The sequence below is a fragment of the Argopecten irradians genome, chromosome 3 (genome assembly GCF_041381155.1).
Source record: "Argopecten irradians isolate NY chromosome 3, Ai_NY, whole genome shotgun sequence".
Classification (NCBI taxonomy): Eukaryota; Metazoa; Mollusca; class Bivalvia; order Pectinida; family Pectinidae; genus Argopecten; species Argopecten irradians.
The window spans coordinates 53,025,650-53,047,683 of record NC_091136.1 but is presented as its reverse complement, the minus strand read 5'-3'; the positions used below and the strand labels follow the sequence as shown (position 1 = coordinate 53,047,683).

Genomic DNA, 22,034 nt, shown 5'->3' with positions numbered 1-22,034 from the left:
AGTGTCACTTTTATGTGTTAGTTTATCAATGAAAAACTAGGACTGTAGCCAGAGTGGACGAGTTATCAACAAATTTAGTGATAACTTCATTAATAGGGGACAATGCAGAACCATATAAAGTTTGCTCAATTCCCCTTTTGTCAGGCTTATGTATAACAAATTTTATCAAAATCTGTCAAGAAGTTTAGGAGAAGTTTGCCCGACAAAGTTGTGTGTACAGACAGACAGACGGACAACTCTACAATAATACTATGTGCACATTTACATTTGAAAGAGACAAGTCGACCTGGATCTGTTGATATCAAATGTTATCTATCATTCTAAACATGATGATGACAGCTGCATCTGTAGAGAAATAAACTTTTAATGTGAAAACAAAAATACAAGTACACCCTATGCTGAATGTTGTATTAGTTCATTGATCTACAAATGTCATTCAGTATTCTACACAATGTTTGTTGAATGCATGACCAATTTCCACGAAGAGTGAATATTATGACCCTTGAATACTTGATTATCATGATATATTGTTTTCTTACAGCTGTAAGGCCATAAACATTTAAAGTGAATAGTCGGACAAAGAATACCAGTCTAAATGCCTTCATTGGCCTTCCAAACGTTCTCACATATTAATACCACGGTCAAGTTCTGCTTACGTTTCCCAGTTCTGACCATTAAAAGAAAGAAAAGTTGAAAGCATTGAAAGCGAGGCTGCGTGGAAATGTAACCACGGACATAGTCAGCCAGGAGGACGTTTTAGGATTCCTATACTTTAAATTAATTTCTTCGTACACAGATAGATTCTGACGAGAGATTTTATTTTTCCTATTCCATAAGAAATTATACTGGATACATTCACACCATTTTTACCGACTTTAGCCATCCTTGCCCAACTGTTCACTTTAAAGTAATGATAAGAACCACATACGTTTAGTTATGATTTCATGTCAGACATGATAACTAATCTAAACTCACCGTTAAAAATGGATGTTTTGTAGTTTGTAGGACTCTGTTTTCTGTCAAAGTGTGGGCCACTTCATCCTGAAAATATAACAAAACAGTAAATAAACAGGAATGTAGCTTTACTTCTACCACTGAATTCTTGTTATGTGATGTGTTTATATAGCCATGATTCTACACTGTCACCATCTCGTCAGACAAATATCCTAGGCAGAATGTGTACAGATATAAACAGGTATTCAGCAAAGAGTAGCAGTATTGTCTCATTTCAGCATAACACAACATTATTGTATCATAACAGGACCTGACCTTCAGATCATCCATGTTTGCCACTTTTGTGTAAATACTATTAAAAGTGATCATTGAAACATCATACATTTACAAGAATCTCCATGTAACCACAGAATCTCTAACCTACCACTAGTGATCAAATAAGGCCTTCTGTAAGTAGGTCAAAAATGGTTCTGAAACTAATGTGATTAGTGTAAACCTACTAATTTTCACAGTGACACAATTTCGTGTTTTCATGTCTTACTACGTTGTTCATGCTGGTTTATTATTGTAATTAAGAGTCATACAATAGTTCGTATGTACGTATGCTTGACACTTTTCCACGCTGATTAATTTTCATGATTTTTAATTGTTTGCAATAAATATATGCTTAATTCAGTCTATACTGTTTTAAATGCAGTTGCAAACATTTGGTATTTGGTCATGTGACATTGATTTAAATTTAAATAAGCTTGGTAATCATTATGTATTCGGATGAAAATCACCAGCTTTATTTGGTACAGTCAATTCTTGGCTTGTAGTGCTTACTTTCTGGATGATGACTTGTTTTTTGAGGATTTTGATGGCGTACAGCTGGCTGTTGGCCTTTTCTTTACACAGGATCACCTTACCAAAGGTTCCCTTGCCCAAAACCTTCAGGAAGTCAAAGTCGTCCAAGGTCTGCAGATAACATATTTCAAACTTATTTTTGTAAATACAAAATAATAATCAAAAAGAAACTGTAACTATATAACTTCAAAAAATATAATGATATATATATTATATGTAATGGGAATCATTCAAGTACCAGGTGATACCCAATAACATTTGTGCAGGACTAGTATATCCAGTAGTGATGGAATATCACTCTTTGTAATCTTCCTGCTGAAATAACAATAGCGTGGGATATCATCTTTTGACATCATTCCATCACCAACAGAAACAACAGTCCTGCACAAATATCAGGTATCACGCGGTATGTGAATGAGTCCCATGTATATCATTTTTACATTTATTAAGATTAATAGCAATATAGCAACTTTTCAATCTCATTTAGGCCTCATAATCTCACAATCTAACTTAAAGGTGGGAAGATTTTAAGATTGTAATATTAGGTGATTGCAACTAACCACTATTTTCTTGGTGAATTCAGACAAAACATATTTAAACTAAAATCTATATCATATCTGTGTGAAGGTTGAATATTGTGATGGTGTTTTGTTAACAATACTGTCCATACCACTTTCTTTTTTGATTTATCAAAAACAGTAGCTCCTCCATCATCTACACCCTTCATATTGGCAGCGATGGAGCGGATAGCCTCCATCCACTCTTGTCTCTCGTCGGCGCTCTCAACACAGAACATGCGTTCCACAACCGTCGTCCATTGTAAACCTCGGATTATAAATGTGTTGGGACGGGGCTTCTCCTGAGGCATAAGCTGACAGTCTGGAAATAAACATTATCTTTCATGCATGTGATGACATTTAGATGGAGCTTTTAGATAAAACATGAAAATTTTTACATCCTGTTTATTTTGCTGCATTCGTGAACAAGTTACAATGAAGAAGCTACAGTATGTATGTATACAGACATGGCTAATATTGATTTAATACTTCCTATTTTGGGTATATGTGGTTGATTGATACCTTAAACGTATGTGTAGTCACCATAATAAAGACAATGTCATACCAGTGGTAGACTACCTCATCATTTTGGTATAAATCAGTCACAACAGGCACTACTAAAAAGCTATAACATACAGCCACCTCATGAGAAATATGTATGGTTCATGATCTAGGAAACTCATACCTCTGACTGTAAAGTCATTGAGTGGATCACTGAGACCATGCTCAGGTTTTGTCCGGAATCCAAGGAAAGACCCATCATCTCGAAGGATAAAGTACCGCTTCCTCCAGTTCTTTATATGTTCTCCTATAGACAAACAACAATAGCCACTTTTATAAAAGAAGACAGAAAATGTATACAGACAAGCAGATTTAATATTACATATACATGTATATACAATTATTATAGCATATAGGATCCCCCTGTTAAGACAGTACAAATTACTACAATATAGATGTAGAGCAACTGGATTCCCATACACTATCATGATACATTCATCACAGCATCATATAATCATTAATGGTTTTAAAGTAATACGTATAATAATATTTATATATTCTGATGGCACAAGTACTTTGATTTTCGGTATGTACATATACCAATTCAAGTTGCCATATATCACCTTTATTTTTTTCTACATATGACTAGCTCTGGTGCCATAATAACCAGATGTAAGTTAAATCTAACCCAACTTTATGGATTTGTTGTTATATAATTATATGAGCAGTGTACCATCCCTGTACAGGAAGTGATCAGCCCCCACAAACCACATCAAAGTACTGAGGAGACATCTGCTGTAAAGTGATTTAAAACTACAACAACAAACATGTAGTAGGAAGTGGGAGACCTACAGTGTATATATCGTAGCTAGGGCTATATATATATCACAACATAAAAAGGAAGATAATACACTCCCAGATTATAAAAAATATATCTACACATAAGTTTTGATAGGGGGTAATATCTGGTTCCATCTAGTATAGCTTCAACAATGAAATGTTCAAAGAATAATTTATCTCATATAGCTTGTATTATAAATCTTACTGCCTGTATTTGTTGTATATGGAGGAAATGTCTTCATTGACATTTGAAAAATATATTTTGATTTGGAAAATAATGATTACAAAATTAGAATACTATAAAATTTCTCTCTGTGTCATCTCTATAGCCAAACCATACTCGAACATTTGTCTGAATTAAAATATATATTCATTTTATAGAAATACATGCAATGCAAATTACCCTACATCTTTGTGGTTACCTCAAATCAAAGGAACATGTAGTTACAGCATTCAAAGTTAAAACCATGTATACAAATGAAAATACACATGAATATTTTTTTTTTATATATAATTATACTGTTTGCTGTTTCAAACTTGATAATTTTCCAAGGCCTTACTTCCACTTTAGATACTAAACAATAAACCTCTCAAAATTGTAATGGCTGCGGTACATATAATGCCTTAACATTGCTGCTACTTTATCGGTCCAAGTTTCCAATATCTTGTAATTATTGCTGAAAACACTCAGCATTCATTTATTCTGCTAGTGCATAGCTTTAATATACCACTTACATGAACTCATTACATTGATAAATCCATGTACATGAATAAGTTTGATACCATTAACACTTAAGAGAACGATGTAACAAATCATAGCACATGAGTGTTTTGGTCATTAAACATTTCACTTAAAACCCTGATTTATTTTATTTCCTTTTAGAATATACAAGTTCAACTTTTTCTAGCTAGGTTTGACATACTCATAAATAGAAGACTGCATGAATTATTTGTAATATATATTTGAAGATGAAAACCAGTAAATCATTGCTCTGAAATCCAGTATACTTAATTATGTAAAACAAAATTAAATAAATACAGTTATATCTTTACATTTATGACCCATGCTTACAAACAATATGCCACAAATCTCTTCAAGAAGTTCAGTTTCTGTAATAAAAGCTAAAATGAAAATCATCAAAAATCTATCGTTCTTGGAAAATCAAAAGGCAAGTCCAAGTAGTCTCTCTGACAACATCAGTTCGTAGCTGCTCGCCTTATGGCACACTGATAGGGTTAACGTTCTCATTTGGTTTCAGGAACAATCAATATCAGAACCAACTATTGATTACCCAAATATATACCATATGTGGCAGACATTCTTTCTCTTAGATATTTTGCATGGAAATACAACAGTTTGTCTTCTTTCCAATTTGCTTGTCACAAAACCTAAGACCTCCAAATAAATATAACCTATATGAGTACAAGTCTTTACTGATGGACTGTTGATATTGATGCCATTGTTCTATATAATCTGTGTTGTACTATAAATCTACTGCTGAGTGTTTTGTACTTTTTAATTTCATTTATAGAAATGTTGTAACAAAGCTAAATCTTATTCTCAAAAACAGTACAGACTGCAGTACATGTGAAATTGAATTAGCAGTGTTGTTTTCATCATTGCCTTTAAATGTTGATAAGTGATCTTTATATTTAATAAACATACCTCTTTTCCAAAGGAAGCCCTCCTTTATGACAGTTATTGGATTGTCTTGGGCAGACATCACTGCCTTTCACAACTGAACACCGGCAGCTCTGTAACAATCAAATATATATGTCAGCTGACCTGGTCATTTCAAAATGACCATACAACACATATAAGTATCTATTCTACATAACAATTGAAACAATTTTAGATCTTTAGGACCTCAATTGGTTTTTAATTAAGAAATATAAATTCATGCATCCACGAGTAAACACTTGTTTATCATAATGATGCATGCAGTTTATATACTGTACGTGTATATTTAACACCATTTATTTAAATAAACACCGGTAGTTGAACTCTATAGAATAAATGTGATGATCACATGTACAAGTACATATATATACTTTAATGAGCGTGATTAATTTACATAATGCTATATTTATATATTATACAAGTCCTACATTACAGCTTAAACGATACATAAATGTACATCACAACAACTGGTTTTACAGACACTTAAGATGTATTAGCACAGATGTACAAGTATGCTACATATAAACAAAGCTTGCATGTGACAATTTTAATTTACTTATCATATAATTAAGGACTATTAAAAGTAAATAGAAAACAGAGCTGATGTTTAGGGCAATACTAGTTATGACTCATGACTTTTTAGAAATCATGTACATGTATATACAAATATACTTGATACTATTAACTTCTAAGGCATTCTTTGTAATGTTATCAACATGTGTTATTATTCAGAAAATTTTCGTAATAATATGGATGCTAATCTCATCCTGGTTAATTTTATGTTTGGTAGCTATGTAAACGTAGTTCACTATATGTGTCTGCAGCTATATATATAGGACATGTACAGGTGTATCAGTTACACATGATAAGGTATTAAATTGCAACTTTATCAGGTACATGATTTAAACCTAAACTAGTCATCAACATAAAGCTATATATTACATATATTGTGATTGAGTTATTACAGTTCATACATTTTGAATACATATATATATATATATATACAGTAAAAAAAAAAATGTACTACACAAATTACACCACATACAAAACCCCATATTGTACAGTCCTTAACGTTAAGCTGTTAGTTAGAAATTTGTTATGTAGGACCATGCAACATTTTTATAGTTATCAATTATATATATTGATATATATACCAGTAAGTTGAGTAATGGGTAGATACATTATATGTCCCATATTCGACCCAATTATATATATTGATATATATACCAGTAAGTTGAGTAATGGGTAGATACATTATATGTCCCATATTCAACCCAATTATATATATTGATATATATACCAGTAAGTTGAGTAATGGGTAGATACATTATATGTCCCATATTCAACCCAATTATATATACAGATATATATACCAGTAAGTTGAGTAATGGGTAGATACATTATATGTCCCATATTCAACCCAATTATATATACAGATATATATACCAGTAAGTTGAGTAATGGGTAGATACATTATATGTCCCATATTCGACCCAATTATATATACAGATATATATACCAGTAAGTTGAGTAATGGGTAGATACATTATATATATTGATATATATACCAGTAAGTTGAGTAATGGATAGATACATTATATATATTGATATATATATACCAGTAAGTTGAGTAATGGGTAGATACATTATATGTCCCATATTCAACCCAATTATATATATTGATATATATACCAGTAAGTTGAGTAATGGGTAGATACATTATATGTCCCATATTCAACCCAATTATATATACAGATATATATACCAGTAAGTTGAGTAATGGGTAGATACATTATATATATTGATATATATACCAGTAAGTTGAGTAATGGGTAGATACATTATATGTCCCATATTCAACCCAATTATATATACAGATATATATACCAGTAAGTTGAGTAATGGATAGATACATTATATATATTGATATATATACCAGTAAGTTGAGTAATGGGTAGATACATTATATATACAGATATATATACCAGTAAGTTGAGTAATGGGTAGATACATTATATATATTGATATATATACCAGTAAGTTGAGTAATGGGTAGATACATTATATATATTGATATATATACCAGTAAGTTGAGTAATGGGTAGATACATTATATATATTGATATATATACCAGTAAGTTGAGTAATGGGTAGATACATTATATATATTGATATATATACCAGTAAGTTGAGTAATGGGTAGATACATTATATATACAGATATATATACCAGGAAGTTGAGTAATGGATAGATACATTATATATATTGATATATATACCAGTAAGTTGAGTAATGGGTAGATACATTATATATACAGATATATATACCAGTAAGTTGAGTAATGGGTAGATACATTATATATATTGATATATATACCAGTAAGTTGAGTAATGGGTAGATACATTATATGTCCCATATTCAACCCAATAAGCACCCCTCCTCCTTTTGAGGCATCAATTTCATTTACATCAACTTTAATACAGCTGAAGCTGAAAACTGAAGACTTCTGTATATTATTTCATTTGTTAATTGAGTAATGGCTTACCCTGTGCAATACTTATGTGAAATGGTAATCTTTTGATCCTATTAATTAAAGATCGTTTCATTTTTTCCAATTTTTTAACAGCCCTGGACACTTATTTAAGTTATTGGGTCAGATTTGGTAGTTTTTAATTAGGACCGTAATAAAATTGGGAATTATTAATTGCAAAAAGAGCAGTTTTGGGAAAAAGTTACCCATGACTGAACATGGTATTATAGCTAGGTGACTAGATATTGTAAAATAGTAAACTGTTTCATTTTATCAAAAGGTGACTATCACAACAGTTTCAGAGTAGTTTGTTTTTAATAGATTAAACAATGAGGGGAGAGATTTCCAGGTTTTATTAGTTTTTCAGCGATTTGATTTGGGAATTTTCCATTGTATTTGGAAAAAAATAGGGGGGTTCGGCATTGGGAATGGAGTCGTTTGCCGACCCCAGTTATATAAGGAAAAAAATCACAGAACACCTACTGAGTAGATATATATAGTGCCTGTAGAGGTAGTGTAATTTGTATGGTCCATGAAATTAAATCATGATCAAGAATATGTTGGGGACCCTTACAACCTATTACATTAATATATAACAGCATGTTTTATCAGAATCATGAGTATAGTTATTATAATGTCTGAGATTGTAGTTTATGAAAATTTGATTACAGTTAAACCTGACTTAATTAACTAACACCTCTGAATATTGCTATACCACTTACATATAAATTTAAATATTGCAAAACTTTGTTAAGATCTTAAAATAGACCAGCTATCCGGAATAAAAAACTTTCAAAGGACATAAAAATCACCAGGCTATACTCTTTTCATGGCCGACCAGACAACATTATTTAAATCCAACTCAATTTTGATATTAGCCTATAGTAAATGCAATTTATGATAACAGTTTGTATCCAAATATTGTATGAGTGGATGCATGGTGCATGCATGGTCACATTAAACTGATCATACAAAGAGGAAACAATGTTCTCTTTAACGAAGTAAATGTTACAAACAAGAGCAATGCAGAGTTCAAATTTCTCCTAAATACTTTACACTTTATTTAATTAAACTTTAATTAATGACAAAAACTTAAATTGCCATATAAATAATATACTGTAATCTTGACTACTATGCACAGACATCACATACATAGCATTGTACAGATAAGCAAAATTTCAAAAGAAATCATCCATATAAAAATACATAGTGTATCCATATTCATGATATCGGCATTAAATGTAAATATGTTCACTGATTTTAAAATATTTTGAAAATAATTTTGATATTTTGTTTTCAATCAGCACCACAAAACTGTAAAAAATAGGTATGTCATATAGCGTCAAAACAATATATATTAAGAGTCACAATACATTGATAAAGCCACATGTGTGTAAACACTGCTGACTTCTAAGAAAAAGAATTAGAAGGATTCTCTCTTCCTGTTGTATGTGTGGACATGAGCAGATCATCCCCTATATTGTCAGCTGGATCAATAATCAGCCACAACAATAACAACTCATTGAGCAGTTATTGAGTTACGTAGTCATAAAATATGATAAATATCTCGAAAGTTGGATAAAAAAGAAACAGCTAGTCTTTTTGTTTACATATAGCTATTTACATCACAATTATCTTTAGAATCATTAATTCTTTATATAACTATATATATACAGTGGCGTAGCGCCCGTGCATGCTTGCATGCTCAAGCATGCAAAAAAGAATCTGACTTACATTTTTGTACAGTCAGAAAAAAACACAACATTTGAATACACATAACGCTGCAGAATATAAATTACGTATAAATACATATGATATGTCCGACTGTATGCCTAACATAACTTTATGCACATTTGAAAGACTTGAAGATTGGTCATTCTGGAAATTTATTAGAATAGTCTATATATTTCCGGTTACCAAGTTGTTAAATTTGATTACGTTTGAATCATTAGACTTCTTCACCAAAATCCCTCAAGCAAATGTGGATTTTGAATCTGGAAACACTTACGATTACCAAAATAAACAACATTGCATGAAAAGTTAGAAATATTCTAAAAAACATATAATGATATTAAAATGATAGCAAAACATCTAAAATAGCAATTGCAACATGTTCTTGGCCTTAGTAACGAAAAAGTGAATTTTTCAATTTTGGTTCACTTCCCGTCGCGTTAGAATGCGTGTTAATCCATGATTTCCGGTGTTTACTCACGAAATAGTTGACTTTTGTTTTTGTCGATTATGAACAGATTGTTAATCATTTGTTACAAATAGAACAGAACAAGTAGAAAACTTGTCATAAATACAGTGTTTAATTTTTTATTGCGGTGGTTGAGGACTGATCCCTTCTTACGCAATTTCCGCCATTTTGACAGTGGTCTTCATAAACAAACCAACACGTAAACTTAATTTTAAGTTTGTTTAAAATATTCGCCATAAGTTTGTCATCAGTTAAAATAACACAAAATTCTCCCATTGCTTACTATTTTAATTTTTACAGCCAAAATCCGTGTTTTTTGTTCGAGCGCTTGTCAGGAGTCTAGAATAGTATGATTATATGTATATAAAAAAATCACCACTGTTCTTATTTTGTGTATAGTTTTGCATGGTTATCACCTAAATATCGTTACCTCCATTTAACCATTTGTATATACACTGTACGTTAAAAGTTTCCATAGAAGTAAAATAGTTACTACATTGTAACAATCTCCCGTCAGCTTCTGGAGGGCTTCGCCCCCCATACCCCCTACCGGAGCTTCGTCCCTGGACCCTGAGCAGGGAGGGCTATCGCCCCCTGCACCCCAAGGCATGCAGGCCTATCCAGACCTTGCTACGCCGCTGATATATACATGTATATATATACAGGTCTCAAGTCAACCTTCAAGTTATATTATAGACAAAGCATGGAGCTCGTTAACTCAATTAAGTTTTAAGACAGTCCATTTAATACAAAACTTAAGTCATCCAATTCAAGTGTAAAGTTTGGTTAACAGAGCCCTTTACATTTATAAAAAAAAACATGATTGTTTGACTGTATACATAATGACATTAAATAATTCTTTACTAACTCTTATTATATTATACAATATGTACAGTACAACAAGAGGCCCATGGGCCTTAACGGTCATCTGACTCATGGCACAAAACAACAAAGTCACAGTATAAAGTATTGGTTAACGATTAATATAAACAATACAAGGAACTCCTTAGTTGAATATGTAAGTTTCTGAAAAAGGTAAATGTCATTTGTTGAACAAACTTGGTAGCCCTTCATCCAAATATGGTCGAAACCCATTCAAGGATTAATATAAGGAGGAGTCAGATTTTAAAGCCAAATTTCAGCAAAGCTCCCATTTTGGACCTCGGTCATACTATCCCCATGGGTCTTACCTCGGTCCTTTATAAAATATGATTGTCCTTACCTAAAGTTCCCCCTTCTGAATCAATTAAAACCACTATAGACCAATTTTCATTAAGATCGGAGACTGAAACCTTAAAACAGGAAGTGGGCCAGCGGCCATCTTGGAATACCAAAATCTTTACGAAAATGTTTGCATGTTGTTCGGCATCAATTAAAACCCCTATAAACCAATTTTCATTGAGATCGGAAACTGAAACCTTAAAACAGGAAGTGGGCCAGCGGCCATCTTGGAATACCAAAATCTTTACGAAAATGTTTGCATGTTGTTCGGCATCAATTAAAACCCTTATAGACCAATTTTCATTGAGATTGGAGACTGAAACCTTAAAACAGGAAGTGGGCCAGCGACCATCTTGGAATACCAAAATCTTTACGAAAATGTTTGCATGTTGTTCGGCATCAATTAAAACCCCTATAGACCAATTTTCATTGAGATCGGAGACTGAAACCTTAAAACAGGAAGTGGGCCAGCGGCCATCTTGGAATACCAAAATCTTTACGAAAATGTTTGCATGTTGTTCGGCATCAATTAAAACCCCTATAGACCAATTTTTATTGAGATCGAGACTGAAACCTTAAAACAGGAAGTGAGCCAGCTAAAATTAAGAAAATTTGCCCTTTTGGGGCCCCACCCCTCAGTTCCTAGGGTTCAGACCAGACTCATTTATATAAAATATAATTGTGTTTCCCCAATGATGCTTCACACCAAATATGGATAAAATTCATCCAAGGATGGAGGAGGAGTAGGATTTTAAAGCTAAAATTAAGAAAATTTCCCCATTTGGGGCCCCACCCCTCAGCCCCTAGGGGTCGGACCAGGCTCATTTGTAATATGATTGTCCTTCCCCAATGATGTTTCACAACAAATATGGATGAAATCCATCCAAGGATGAAGGAGGAGTAGGATTTTAAAGCTAAAATTAAGAAAATTTGCCCATTTGGGGCCCCACCCCTCAGCCCCTAGGGGTCGGACCAGGCTCATTTATATAAAATATGATTGTCCTTCCCCAATGATGTTTCACACCAAATATGGATGAAATCCATCCAAGGATGAAGGAGGAGTAGGATTTTAAAGCTAAAATTAAAAAAATTTGCCCTTTTGTGGCCTCGCCCCTCTGACCCTAGGGGTCGGACCAGGCTCATTTATATAAAATATGATTGTCCTTCCCTAATGAAGTTTCACACCAAATATGGATGAAATCCATCCAAGGATGAAGGAGGAGTAGGATTTTTAAGATAAAATTAAGAAAATTTGCCCTTTTGAGGCCCTGCCCCTCTGACCCTAGGGGTCGGACCAAGCTCATTTATATAAAATATGATTGTCCTTCCCCAATGAAGTTTCACACCAAATATGGATGAAATCCATCCAAGGATGAAGGGGGAGTAGGATTTTAAAGCTTAAAATAAGAAAATTTGCCCTTTTGGTGCCCCACCCCTCAGCCCCTAGGGGTCGGACCAGGCTCATTTATATAAAATATGATTGTCCTTCCCTAATGATGCTTCAAACCAAATATGGATGAAATCCATCAAAGGATGAAGGAGGAGTAGGCTTTTGTATAAATAGTCTTACGCACGACGCACGGCGCACGGCGCACGGCGCACGACGACGGACGAAACACGATGACAATAGGTCATCCTGACCTTCGGTCAGATGACCTAAAAGTAGTATGTAATTTATAAGATTTTCAATTTCTGAACAGCCCATTCACAAAAAATAGCAATACAGAAAATTAATTTTATAAAACTGATTGCAAATAATGTTGAAAATGTTTATCCGTTTTTTAATGAATTTTGAAACATGTAAAATATGCCATTCAGTTCTCAAGGAAAGAAAATGTTACTTGTAGGTTAACGTTTCTGTCAAGTTGTATATGTTACTCTAGGTTCGGGTTCTAAACATGAATAGGGAGGATAGGTCGTAAAAAGCATGTACCACAGTACATATACTGAAACCTGCTAACTAGTGATTAAGCTATAGCCATCAGTGCTGATGAGAACATCGACAAAAACATGTTTACTATAATACAATCCAACAGGACATTGACCATTGCACAGCTATATATATAGGAAGGATCATCTAAACACTAAATAGAATCGGCTGTGTTTATTGTATTTGATGTATGACCTTCATTTCCCAAGGACACACTCTCTTAGATTTAAATTTAATCTGATAATATTTGTTGCAGAGTATATCTCAAGATTAAGAATTGATCTGACTAGAGAATGTAACGTTACCAAATTTAAAGACATACCATCAACTATATATGACCAAGTCAAGAAGAATAAATAACTAGAAAAACAAACAGCTTTGCATGTTAGTAAGGTCATTGTCAGAATTAAGCTTCAAATGCACAGCAATAGGGAGTTATAATGACAGTCTATATTGGAAAACAAGAACACTGCTGTACTAAAATAGTGACATAGGCATTCAAAAAATGGCCAGTCTAATCATAAGAATACAGATCTAGAGCTGTAGTGAGATGGTGGTCAGTCTTTAGTAATATGTATGTAATGATCATGAGCTCGAGGTAGTGGTCAGTTTAGGAATACATAGCTTTAGTGAGGTAGTGGTCAGTTTACCAATGCACAGCTATAGTGGAATACACAGCTGGTCAGTCTGGGTGTAGTGAGGTAGTGGTCAGTCTAGAAATATATAAAGATGTGATGAGATAATGGTCAGTCTAGAAATCTGCATATAGTGGTGATGAGGCCATGGTCAGTCTAGGAATACAGATCTAAAGCTGTATGTATCATTTTTAGGTAACAGGACACGCACTCTGGTCAACCTATACCAGTATATATATTGAACTCAAAAACACAAATTCTAGATCTGTCCCCATAAACAAAATAAATCCAGAGATTAAAGATAGCTTTTGGAGTTTATATATAATGTACAGAAGTGGCTGCAGTATCAACGATAGAATACTCTTGACATTTTATTTGTAGGTCACTGATTACAACTTGTTTACATGACATATATGTACAAGCAGTATAAAATGTCATACATATTATAGACTAAATGTAAGTACATGTTGTGTCAATGTTCCTATATATATATATTTTACAAGGTTTTGGCTTTTACGAATACCCCATGGCATCCATTCCTTATTACTCATGTTGATAATATTTTTTTAACTGAAAATAATCATTTTGAAATTAACAAAAAATCATTAAATTTATTCCGTAAAGATGCTCCACTACCGACAAAGCATAAATTAAATGATATTCATCAGTTGAACAATAATTGGTGTTTGATCATGTATATAAATATGTCTAATTAACACAAAAAAATAATATAAAATTATTTATTTCGCCTTTGGTGCATATGCAATCAGTACTTCCTTCCATATAGGATATAGAGACACGGAATTTTTTCGGGATACAATTAATTATTTTTCATATTTTTAACATGAAGTAAAATTAGAAGCTCAAACTTTTCAATGGTGGTGATGGTGTAAAGTAAGTAACTTCTGTAACTGAAGAAAAATACCTTATCGTCTGTTCCTGTTTTTGATAGTGAAAAAATACTAGTTGTCAGCAGTGGAGAATCTGTAAAACTAAGTCAAATATCTGTGCACGGCACGGTAAGTGACAAAATGTCATGCATCCATATTTAAAATTCTTTGTATGTCCATTACTAAAAAATTCCTGATTTTAATATATAACATTGATGTTATCTATATGCCTCATGTTTATGTTGTACTAACTATATCATGTACTTTTTTTTCATTTTTGCATGCTGACCCAAAACCCTCTACTTTTCCGTTCATCAGTGATTTATAATATAATACAGTATATAGACACTGTTGCTAGTTTCATATCATTTTCTGTATATTAGTGCACATGTTAGCTTGTGCAAAACTCATACAATAATAAGTTACATCAGTTATTTGATCATGCATGAGTGTCATTTTGGAGGACTATAGCTAGTATACGTATAATAAATTATAAAAGTTTGCATCATCCAGTACTAAGTAACAAGGTTGAGTTACAGCATATAGGTCTTTCAGAAATCTTAAGAGTAAAAACATATAAAAAGCAGATGTGTTTCAAACTCAAAGAGTCAAAAAACATCTCAAGGGTCTAGTGGATGACCTGTCCTGTGCTAGCACTAACATCATTTCAGCTGGAAGATTACAGAAATTACATTCCATCACCGCATCCACCAGAATCTCTGAGATTATATACTATTTACCAGCACACAAGAATTATGGGGTGTTACATGGAACATGAATTAATCCCATTAGATTTAAGCAGAAGAAGAAGAAGAAAATATATAAATGATTTAAGCATCTATGTACATGTTAATGATCTAAAACTTAGCGTCATCAGATTTATCTCTTAAATTCAATGTACAATGAATCAGAAATTGATAGGCCATTGAATAAATTATCAGCTTGGTTAGTCTTATTAAAGCGAATAGTCGGGCAAGTGACTGTAAAACCGGTAAAAATGGTATTAATGTATCCGGTATAATTTCTTATGAATTAGAAAAATAAAACTTTCCGTCAAAATCGCTGTACATGCGAAGAAAATAATAATATCTATGGGAATCCTAAAAGTCCTCCCGACCGGCTATGAGTGCAGGTCAATCTTAACGCATGCGCAACATCCACCACTCTCCGTAGTAAACAAAACATGGCTACCGTAGTTTTGAACCAAAAGGTTTCCGCCAAAACAACCAACTGACTCACCTAAAATGCGAAAGGAAAGGCAATGGAGCAGCGACAATCCCAACAACTGACTCGGTAAACATTACGACGCATGGAGAGTGTTAATACAACTTGTTATAGTGAAGAGAACAGTTCAAACGAGCACGCGGCTCCGGACCGCTACTGTACGTACCTAGGCCTACTACCCGGTACTCCCTGCTCAGCTGATAGTGAGTGAGTCTTCGTATTTTGATCATTATGTAAATAGTCCCTAGCAGTATTTTTTCATAAATGAGTGGTCACATATGGTCACATGTTTCATACCTGTTCCCCAATCGCGTAAAACGTAACCCTGGGGTAAATAGCGGTTCTTTCGTGGGGGCCTCTTTAGGGGTAATGAATGCCCTGTATATTTATAAAATGTACCGTTGTAATGCATGTACAGTTAGAATGTAACCGCTAGTGCATTATCAAGCTAAGATTTGTTTCAATTAATCCATAATATTATGCTACCGGTCAATTCATACAGTTCTGATGTATATATTTATAGATTTTTAATTTGTAAAGTTTTGTTCTGTACATGTTCTGGTAGTGTTATACACATACATTGTATATAGGATTTACATTGTAGGTTAATTGGTAAAATTGTATTGTATATGTTCTGATATACACATATACATATGTACATGTAGGTTTTAGCTTGTTCTTTAGATATATTTGGAGGACACATACAGTATTATTTCTGGTCATAATAATAAATAGTGTTTGTATATTTATTACAACTGTACCTGGTTCATGTGTATATGACAAACTTTACAGAGTTGAAATGTACTGCAGCCATGTATCATTTATAATTATTCTGAATTTTTGTTGGAACTATAGATAATGAATTTTGTATCTTTTTTGAAACAATATTTGATTCTATCAAATGCATCAGTGACACATTCACAACTTATAAAATGTTTTCTCTAAAATAAAAAAAACCCTGTAGAATGAACCTACATTTATTCATTTATATATATTTGAAATTGATCATTTCAATTTTTGTCATATTCAACAGATATAAAAAATTGTTGGTTCTTTTTTTCAGGCACCATGCATGCATAGTGACATGAATACAGAAAGTTCATCCCTTGGACCTGTATACAAGTGTATGTATACATATACATACAATTAGCATCATATGAAGACTGAAGAATGTTGATATGAGTGCTCTTGAAAGTAAACTTTTCCAATATGGACCTATAAGATCATGAACAGAACATTTAAACAGTATTAATTTATTAAATGTTCCTTTCAACTGTAATCATTAAATAAAATTATGATGCAATACTTTTTCATTGTTTAACTTTGTAGAAATATTTGTTTATATTAGTCCTCTAGATCCAGTGATTATAATTCTTGCATCCATATGCCAGCCCATTTGTTTGTCAGGGCTTGTGAGATAGCTTTTCAATTACTTTTAAAATATAAGGATTTTTTTTACATATAGCAATATAGATACCATTGTCTTAGCATTTCTAAATTCTACTTTACAAGAGAGTAGACTCAACATATAAATAAAACCATAAAACTAGCAAGTTATCTGAAATGTTAATCAAAGTACTGAAAGTACTAAATGGCTCGGTCTCAATGATTGGAGGATATATTTCTAAAGTCAACATTTTTTTGGACAATAAGAAATAAAGTTTGCTAGTGTTCCTTCCAGTTTGGACTTTTGAGGATTCCTTGGACACCAAGGTGTTAAATAAGAAACATATACTAAACTCTTAGGAGCCCATTCTAATATTTCCTATGGTGTTATATGCCAAATGACTTTATAGCATCTTTAACATTTTCCTTGTTAATTTGATGTCAATTAAAATATCCATTCTGAATTGCTATTCTCATTAAGTTCCTGGGACCAAAGTATCAGTTAACAAGTATTGTTTTGCAGCAGAGACAGACAAGAGGCATATTTTTCTATGCCAAAATGTCTTAAATATAGAATATGTCAGTCCTCAAGAAGACTTATCAATATAGTCATACCATTTCTGAATAAACTGGTCAATTGGTCTACTTTTAACAAGTTTTTGTAATTAGTCTTTTGTAAAACAGCAAGTTGATTGATATATCCAAACATGATTTAAACTAGCTCTGATAAAATATCTTAAACATCTTACAGCCATTTAAACAAGAGCTGTCGGAGAACAGCAAAGCTCGCCTATTCAGAAGAAGTTGTTGTTCAAGTATTTACTATTTAAACATTGAAATATGACAAATTAACAGACTAAAAAAAATTCTAAAGGGCCCCAAATTGGTTGTATTATCACGTTCAGCATCCATACACATTAGGAAAATAAAATCATAAACATTTATGATGACTTAAGCTTAAACAATAGACAAAATAAAAACTTGCTCAAAAACTTTAACGTGAAATATGACAAATTAACAGACTCAAAAAACCCCTAAAGGGCCCAAAATTGGTTGTATTATCACGTTCAGCATCCATACACATTAGGAAAATAAAATCAGAAACATTTATGATGACTTAAGCTTAAACAATTGACGAAACAGAAGCTTGCTCAAAAACTTTAACGTAAAATGGGACGCCAACGCTGACGCCGACGCCGGGGTGACAACATTAGCTCCCCCTATTCTTCGAATAGGCGAGCTAAAATCGTTTGGTCTACTTTCATGTTAAGTATACATTATGCCAAAAAGTAATCATTCTACATTTTATTCCAATATCAATTGGGTATCTTGTTAGCTCGCCATAAACCATGAATTGTTTTATACACTTTTTTAACTTGAGGAAATTACAAATGATTTTTTCTACAATATTTGTATTTTCAAATCCCCATACTTCTGATGAGTATAATAAAACTGGCATTACAAGTGACTAAAATATTTTCAGTTTAAAATCAACAGGAAGGGATACATTCCTTTGTTTCTTAAAAATAGTAGACACTGATTTAATTGTTTGTTCAGCAGTTTTTTTTTCATTTTCTTTAAAAACGCTACCGTTAATGTTAAAAAATATACATAGATATGTATACCCTTCTTATCAAAATAATTCTATATCCCATAACGTAAACTGGTGTTGTTGGGCCAATTTACGTTTTGAGAATATTACAACTTTTATCTTTCTGATATATTAGATTATAATTTCCATGTAATGCAATAATGTAATGCAACATTATTCAAATCCGTTTAACATTTGTTGTAGAACAGTGTCATCGCCATATAAAATGATAAAAGTTTGGGATACATTTCAATATTATCAGTAAATAATTTGTCAATAGTTGTCAGACAATTAACATTCTTTTTCCGCCAGATAAGATTCCAAGTCATCAAGGTATATTGAAAATATGAAAGGAGATATAAATAAGGTACCATACTGTGCATGTATATGTTCAATGTAAATTAACAATGTAAGCTGATCTTGCAGAATTGCCTTACAGCGTTATAATAAATGCAGTTGTCTCATTGCATTGGATATAATTGATTTAAGGCAGTTCATGTGGCGACCGAAAAAGGTAAAATCACCATTTTCAGAGTGATCAGAGAAGATTGATAGTCAAGGAGGGAAAACATAAGACAACCTGTGTTATGCAAATTAATATCTAATTTATTTTGAATAAAGTATGCCAAAGATGATGATAAGTGTATTATTAACAATAATCTTAATATGTTTTCTAAAAATATTAACAACTAATGTCATATTGTGTTATAAATTTAATGTTTTATTTATTCTTTTTATTTCAAGCATGTAGATGTCATAGAAAATAAACAAATACCAAGTATATGCATATTAAAGTAAAATTCGCAAATATGGAATGAAGATGATGATGGTAATTATTTGGATCAAAAATGTTTACAACATTAAATGTATTATATATATGGAATTTGAATATGATGATAGTAATTATTTTCATATCAAAAACTATTACAGTATTAAGCTACCACAGTTGAAAATGATTTCTTTCATTTTGTTCACACATTTTTTCTCCTGGACTGGTTCCAATTGAAATGATACTTGCATGTAGACATTCTGTAATTATAAAACATAAGAAAACAATAAATGTATTAACAGAGTAATTACCGAAAAGGCTAATATCATATAATTAAACTTTTTTTTTTATAAATAACAATACCAGTTTAGAGTAAATATTATTGAAATTTATTTTCTGTTGTTCTTTAGTCCTCCTGTTCTTTGGAGTTTTGTCCTTCATAAATTGATTGTAATACAGCAGTTGTCATATAATGTATCTGATAATGTGCACACAGAAGTATAAGTATATGCATATGCATATGCATGTGTGCATGGGCACGGTGATAAGTTTATTTTGCCGAGTAAAAAGTTCAAAGAACTAGTATTGTTCATACTCAAAGATGTAATCGCACTAAAAACAGTGATCGTGTAGGCTTTTGTGTGATTGCATTTGTAAGGGGTGTATCTCTGAACGCCAACATTTTGGATTTAGCTGTAGGGTAGTTTGTTGTGACAGTGGTTATAGTCTTTTTCCTAAAGGCAGACCCAATGCCACAGGTAAATTTACCTGTAAAAGTTACCTGTGTTGATACTTATCTAAGTGTATATTGATTAATTTTCATTTCAATAAGTGTTCATATTTAATATCAGATACATATCTATGAATGAAATGAAATTAAATTAAATTCACAATGATTTTATTTCAAGAATTTTAAAGATTTCCTTGATATATCTAAAATCTCTGGTATAAATCTCATTAGATTTTCAATAGATTGATACTAAAATCAAGCAAAATTCTTTGAAACTTATTTCACATGGAAGTAACTTTACCATTCAGTAATATCAAAGAAAAAATCCAAAAAGGAATTATCCAGTTTCAACTTAGTGTAACACTAATTTGATTAAAAGTTTGAAGTAATATAAGCCTTTTGTCTGTTGAAAAGTGATATATTTCCACAAGGTCTTCCATATATGTCTGTTAAGTGACCTTATATACATATATAGTACATATACATGTAACATCTGCGTTAATAACCTACCAAAGAGTAAGTGAATTTATGTCAAATATGATTTCCAAATTTTACTTGTACTTGACTGACCTTTTTAAGTTAACAGAACATACAATATATTTTGAAAGTTGCATTAGGATGCATCATTTATATTAATTATGTAATTTTCCTGCTTTCTTATCCTAAGATGGTATTTCTAGATCAGCGTGATGTTACATTATAATGTAAATGTACATGTACATTTGTATATCATTATAGCAAAATAGCACCCAATAATTAAACTGTTGTCCGTTAACAGCCAGTAAAATGATATATTTTTGTGCATGTTAGAAATAAGATATAAATTTCTTTCCTATGGTTGATTTTCGGTCAAACATTGTTACTAGACACAAATTGGTATATGTACTATAATCTTTAAACAGAAAAAATTAGAAAACTGTTAATTTGGTATTCTGAGCACTAAAAGTTTGCAACATTTTGAGAATTACAAGACCTTCAACATATGGACTTGAAATAATTTTGCCAGTATTGCAACATTAACATCTATAATGTGTATTAAAATGAATATGATTAAGACCCTAAGTAACAGTCTTCAATCTCATTTCATTTAGTATTTTTTACATTATTAAGTGACTTCTAAAAATATTTTGTATCAAAAATACATATAGAGCATTAAACCCCAATGATATATTATTACCAATGTTTATAAAACATCATAATGTGTGTTTGTGTCGGCTTCAATAGATTACCAACTTAAACTATAATCAACAGGTCAAAATTTCCGACAATATTAATTTAAACTTTTGTGATATTGGTTTTTCTCCACTCATTTTCTAACCAAATACTTCACGGTGTACGTCTATGCGATAAGAGAAATCATGCGCAACTATGCACGGTCACAAGAAATGAAAGTTGGCTAAGAATGTAGCCCTGCTGGAACTCCTGTGTCAAAACAGAATACTGTTACATTAGAATATACACTGATCAAGAAACCCGTTTTTCTGATAAAATTGAGATATGATTTGTAAAACAATATTTCACCTGGAACTCAAAATGCATCGTTCTTAA

General features: G+C 32.1%; 1 protein-coding gene across 2 annotated transcripts in view; it reads right to left on the bottom strand.

The window, feature by feature from the left end:
- LOC138319023 (RAC-beta serine/threonine-protein kinase-like) overlaps positions 1–22,034 on the bottom strand; it is a 54,026-nt gene that overhangs the window by 28,048 nt on the left and 3,944 nt on the right. For both annotated transcript variants that reach the window (XM_069261905.1, XM_069261904.1), the window contains exons 2-6: positions 5,365–5,453; positions 3,043–3,165; positions 2,471–2,679; positions 1,780–1,911; positions 976–1,041 (exon numbers count right to left, since the gene is read on the bottom strand). In XM_069261905.1, coding sequence (XP_069118006.1) covers positions 976–1,041; positions 1,780–1,911; positions 2,471–2,679; positions 3,043–3,165; positions 5,365–5,422 — 588 coding nt within the window. In that variant the 5' untranslated portion in view covers positions 5,423–5,453. The remainder of the gene's footprint in view (positions 1–975; positions 1,042–1,779; positions 1,912–2,470; positions 2,680–3,042; positions 3,166–5,364; positions 5,454–22,034) is intronic.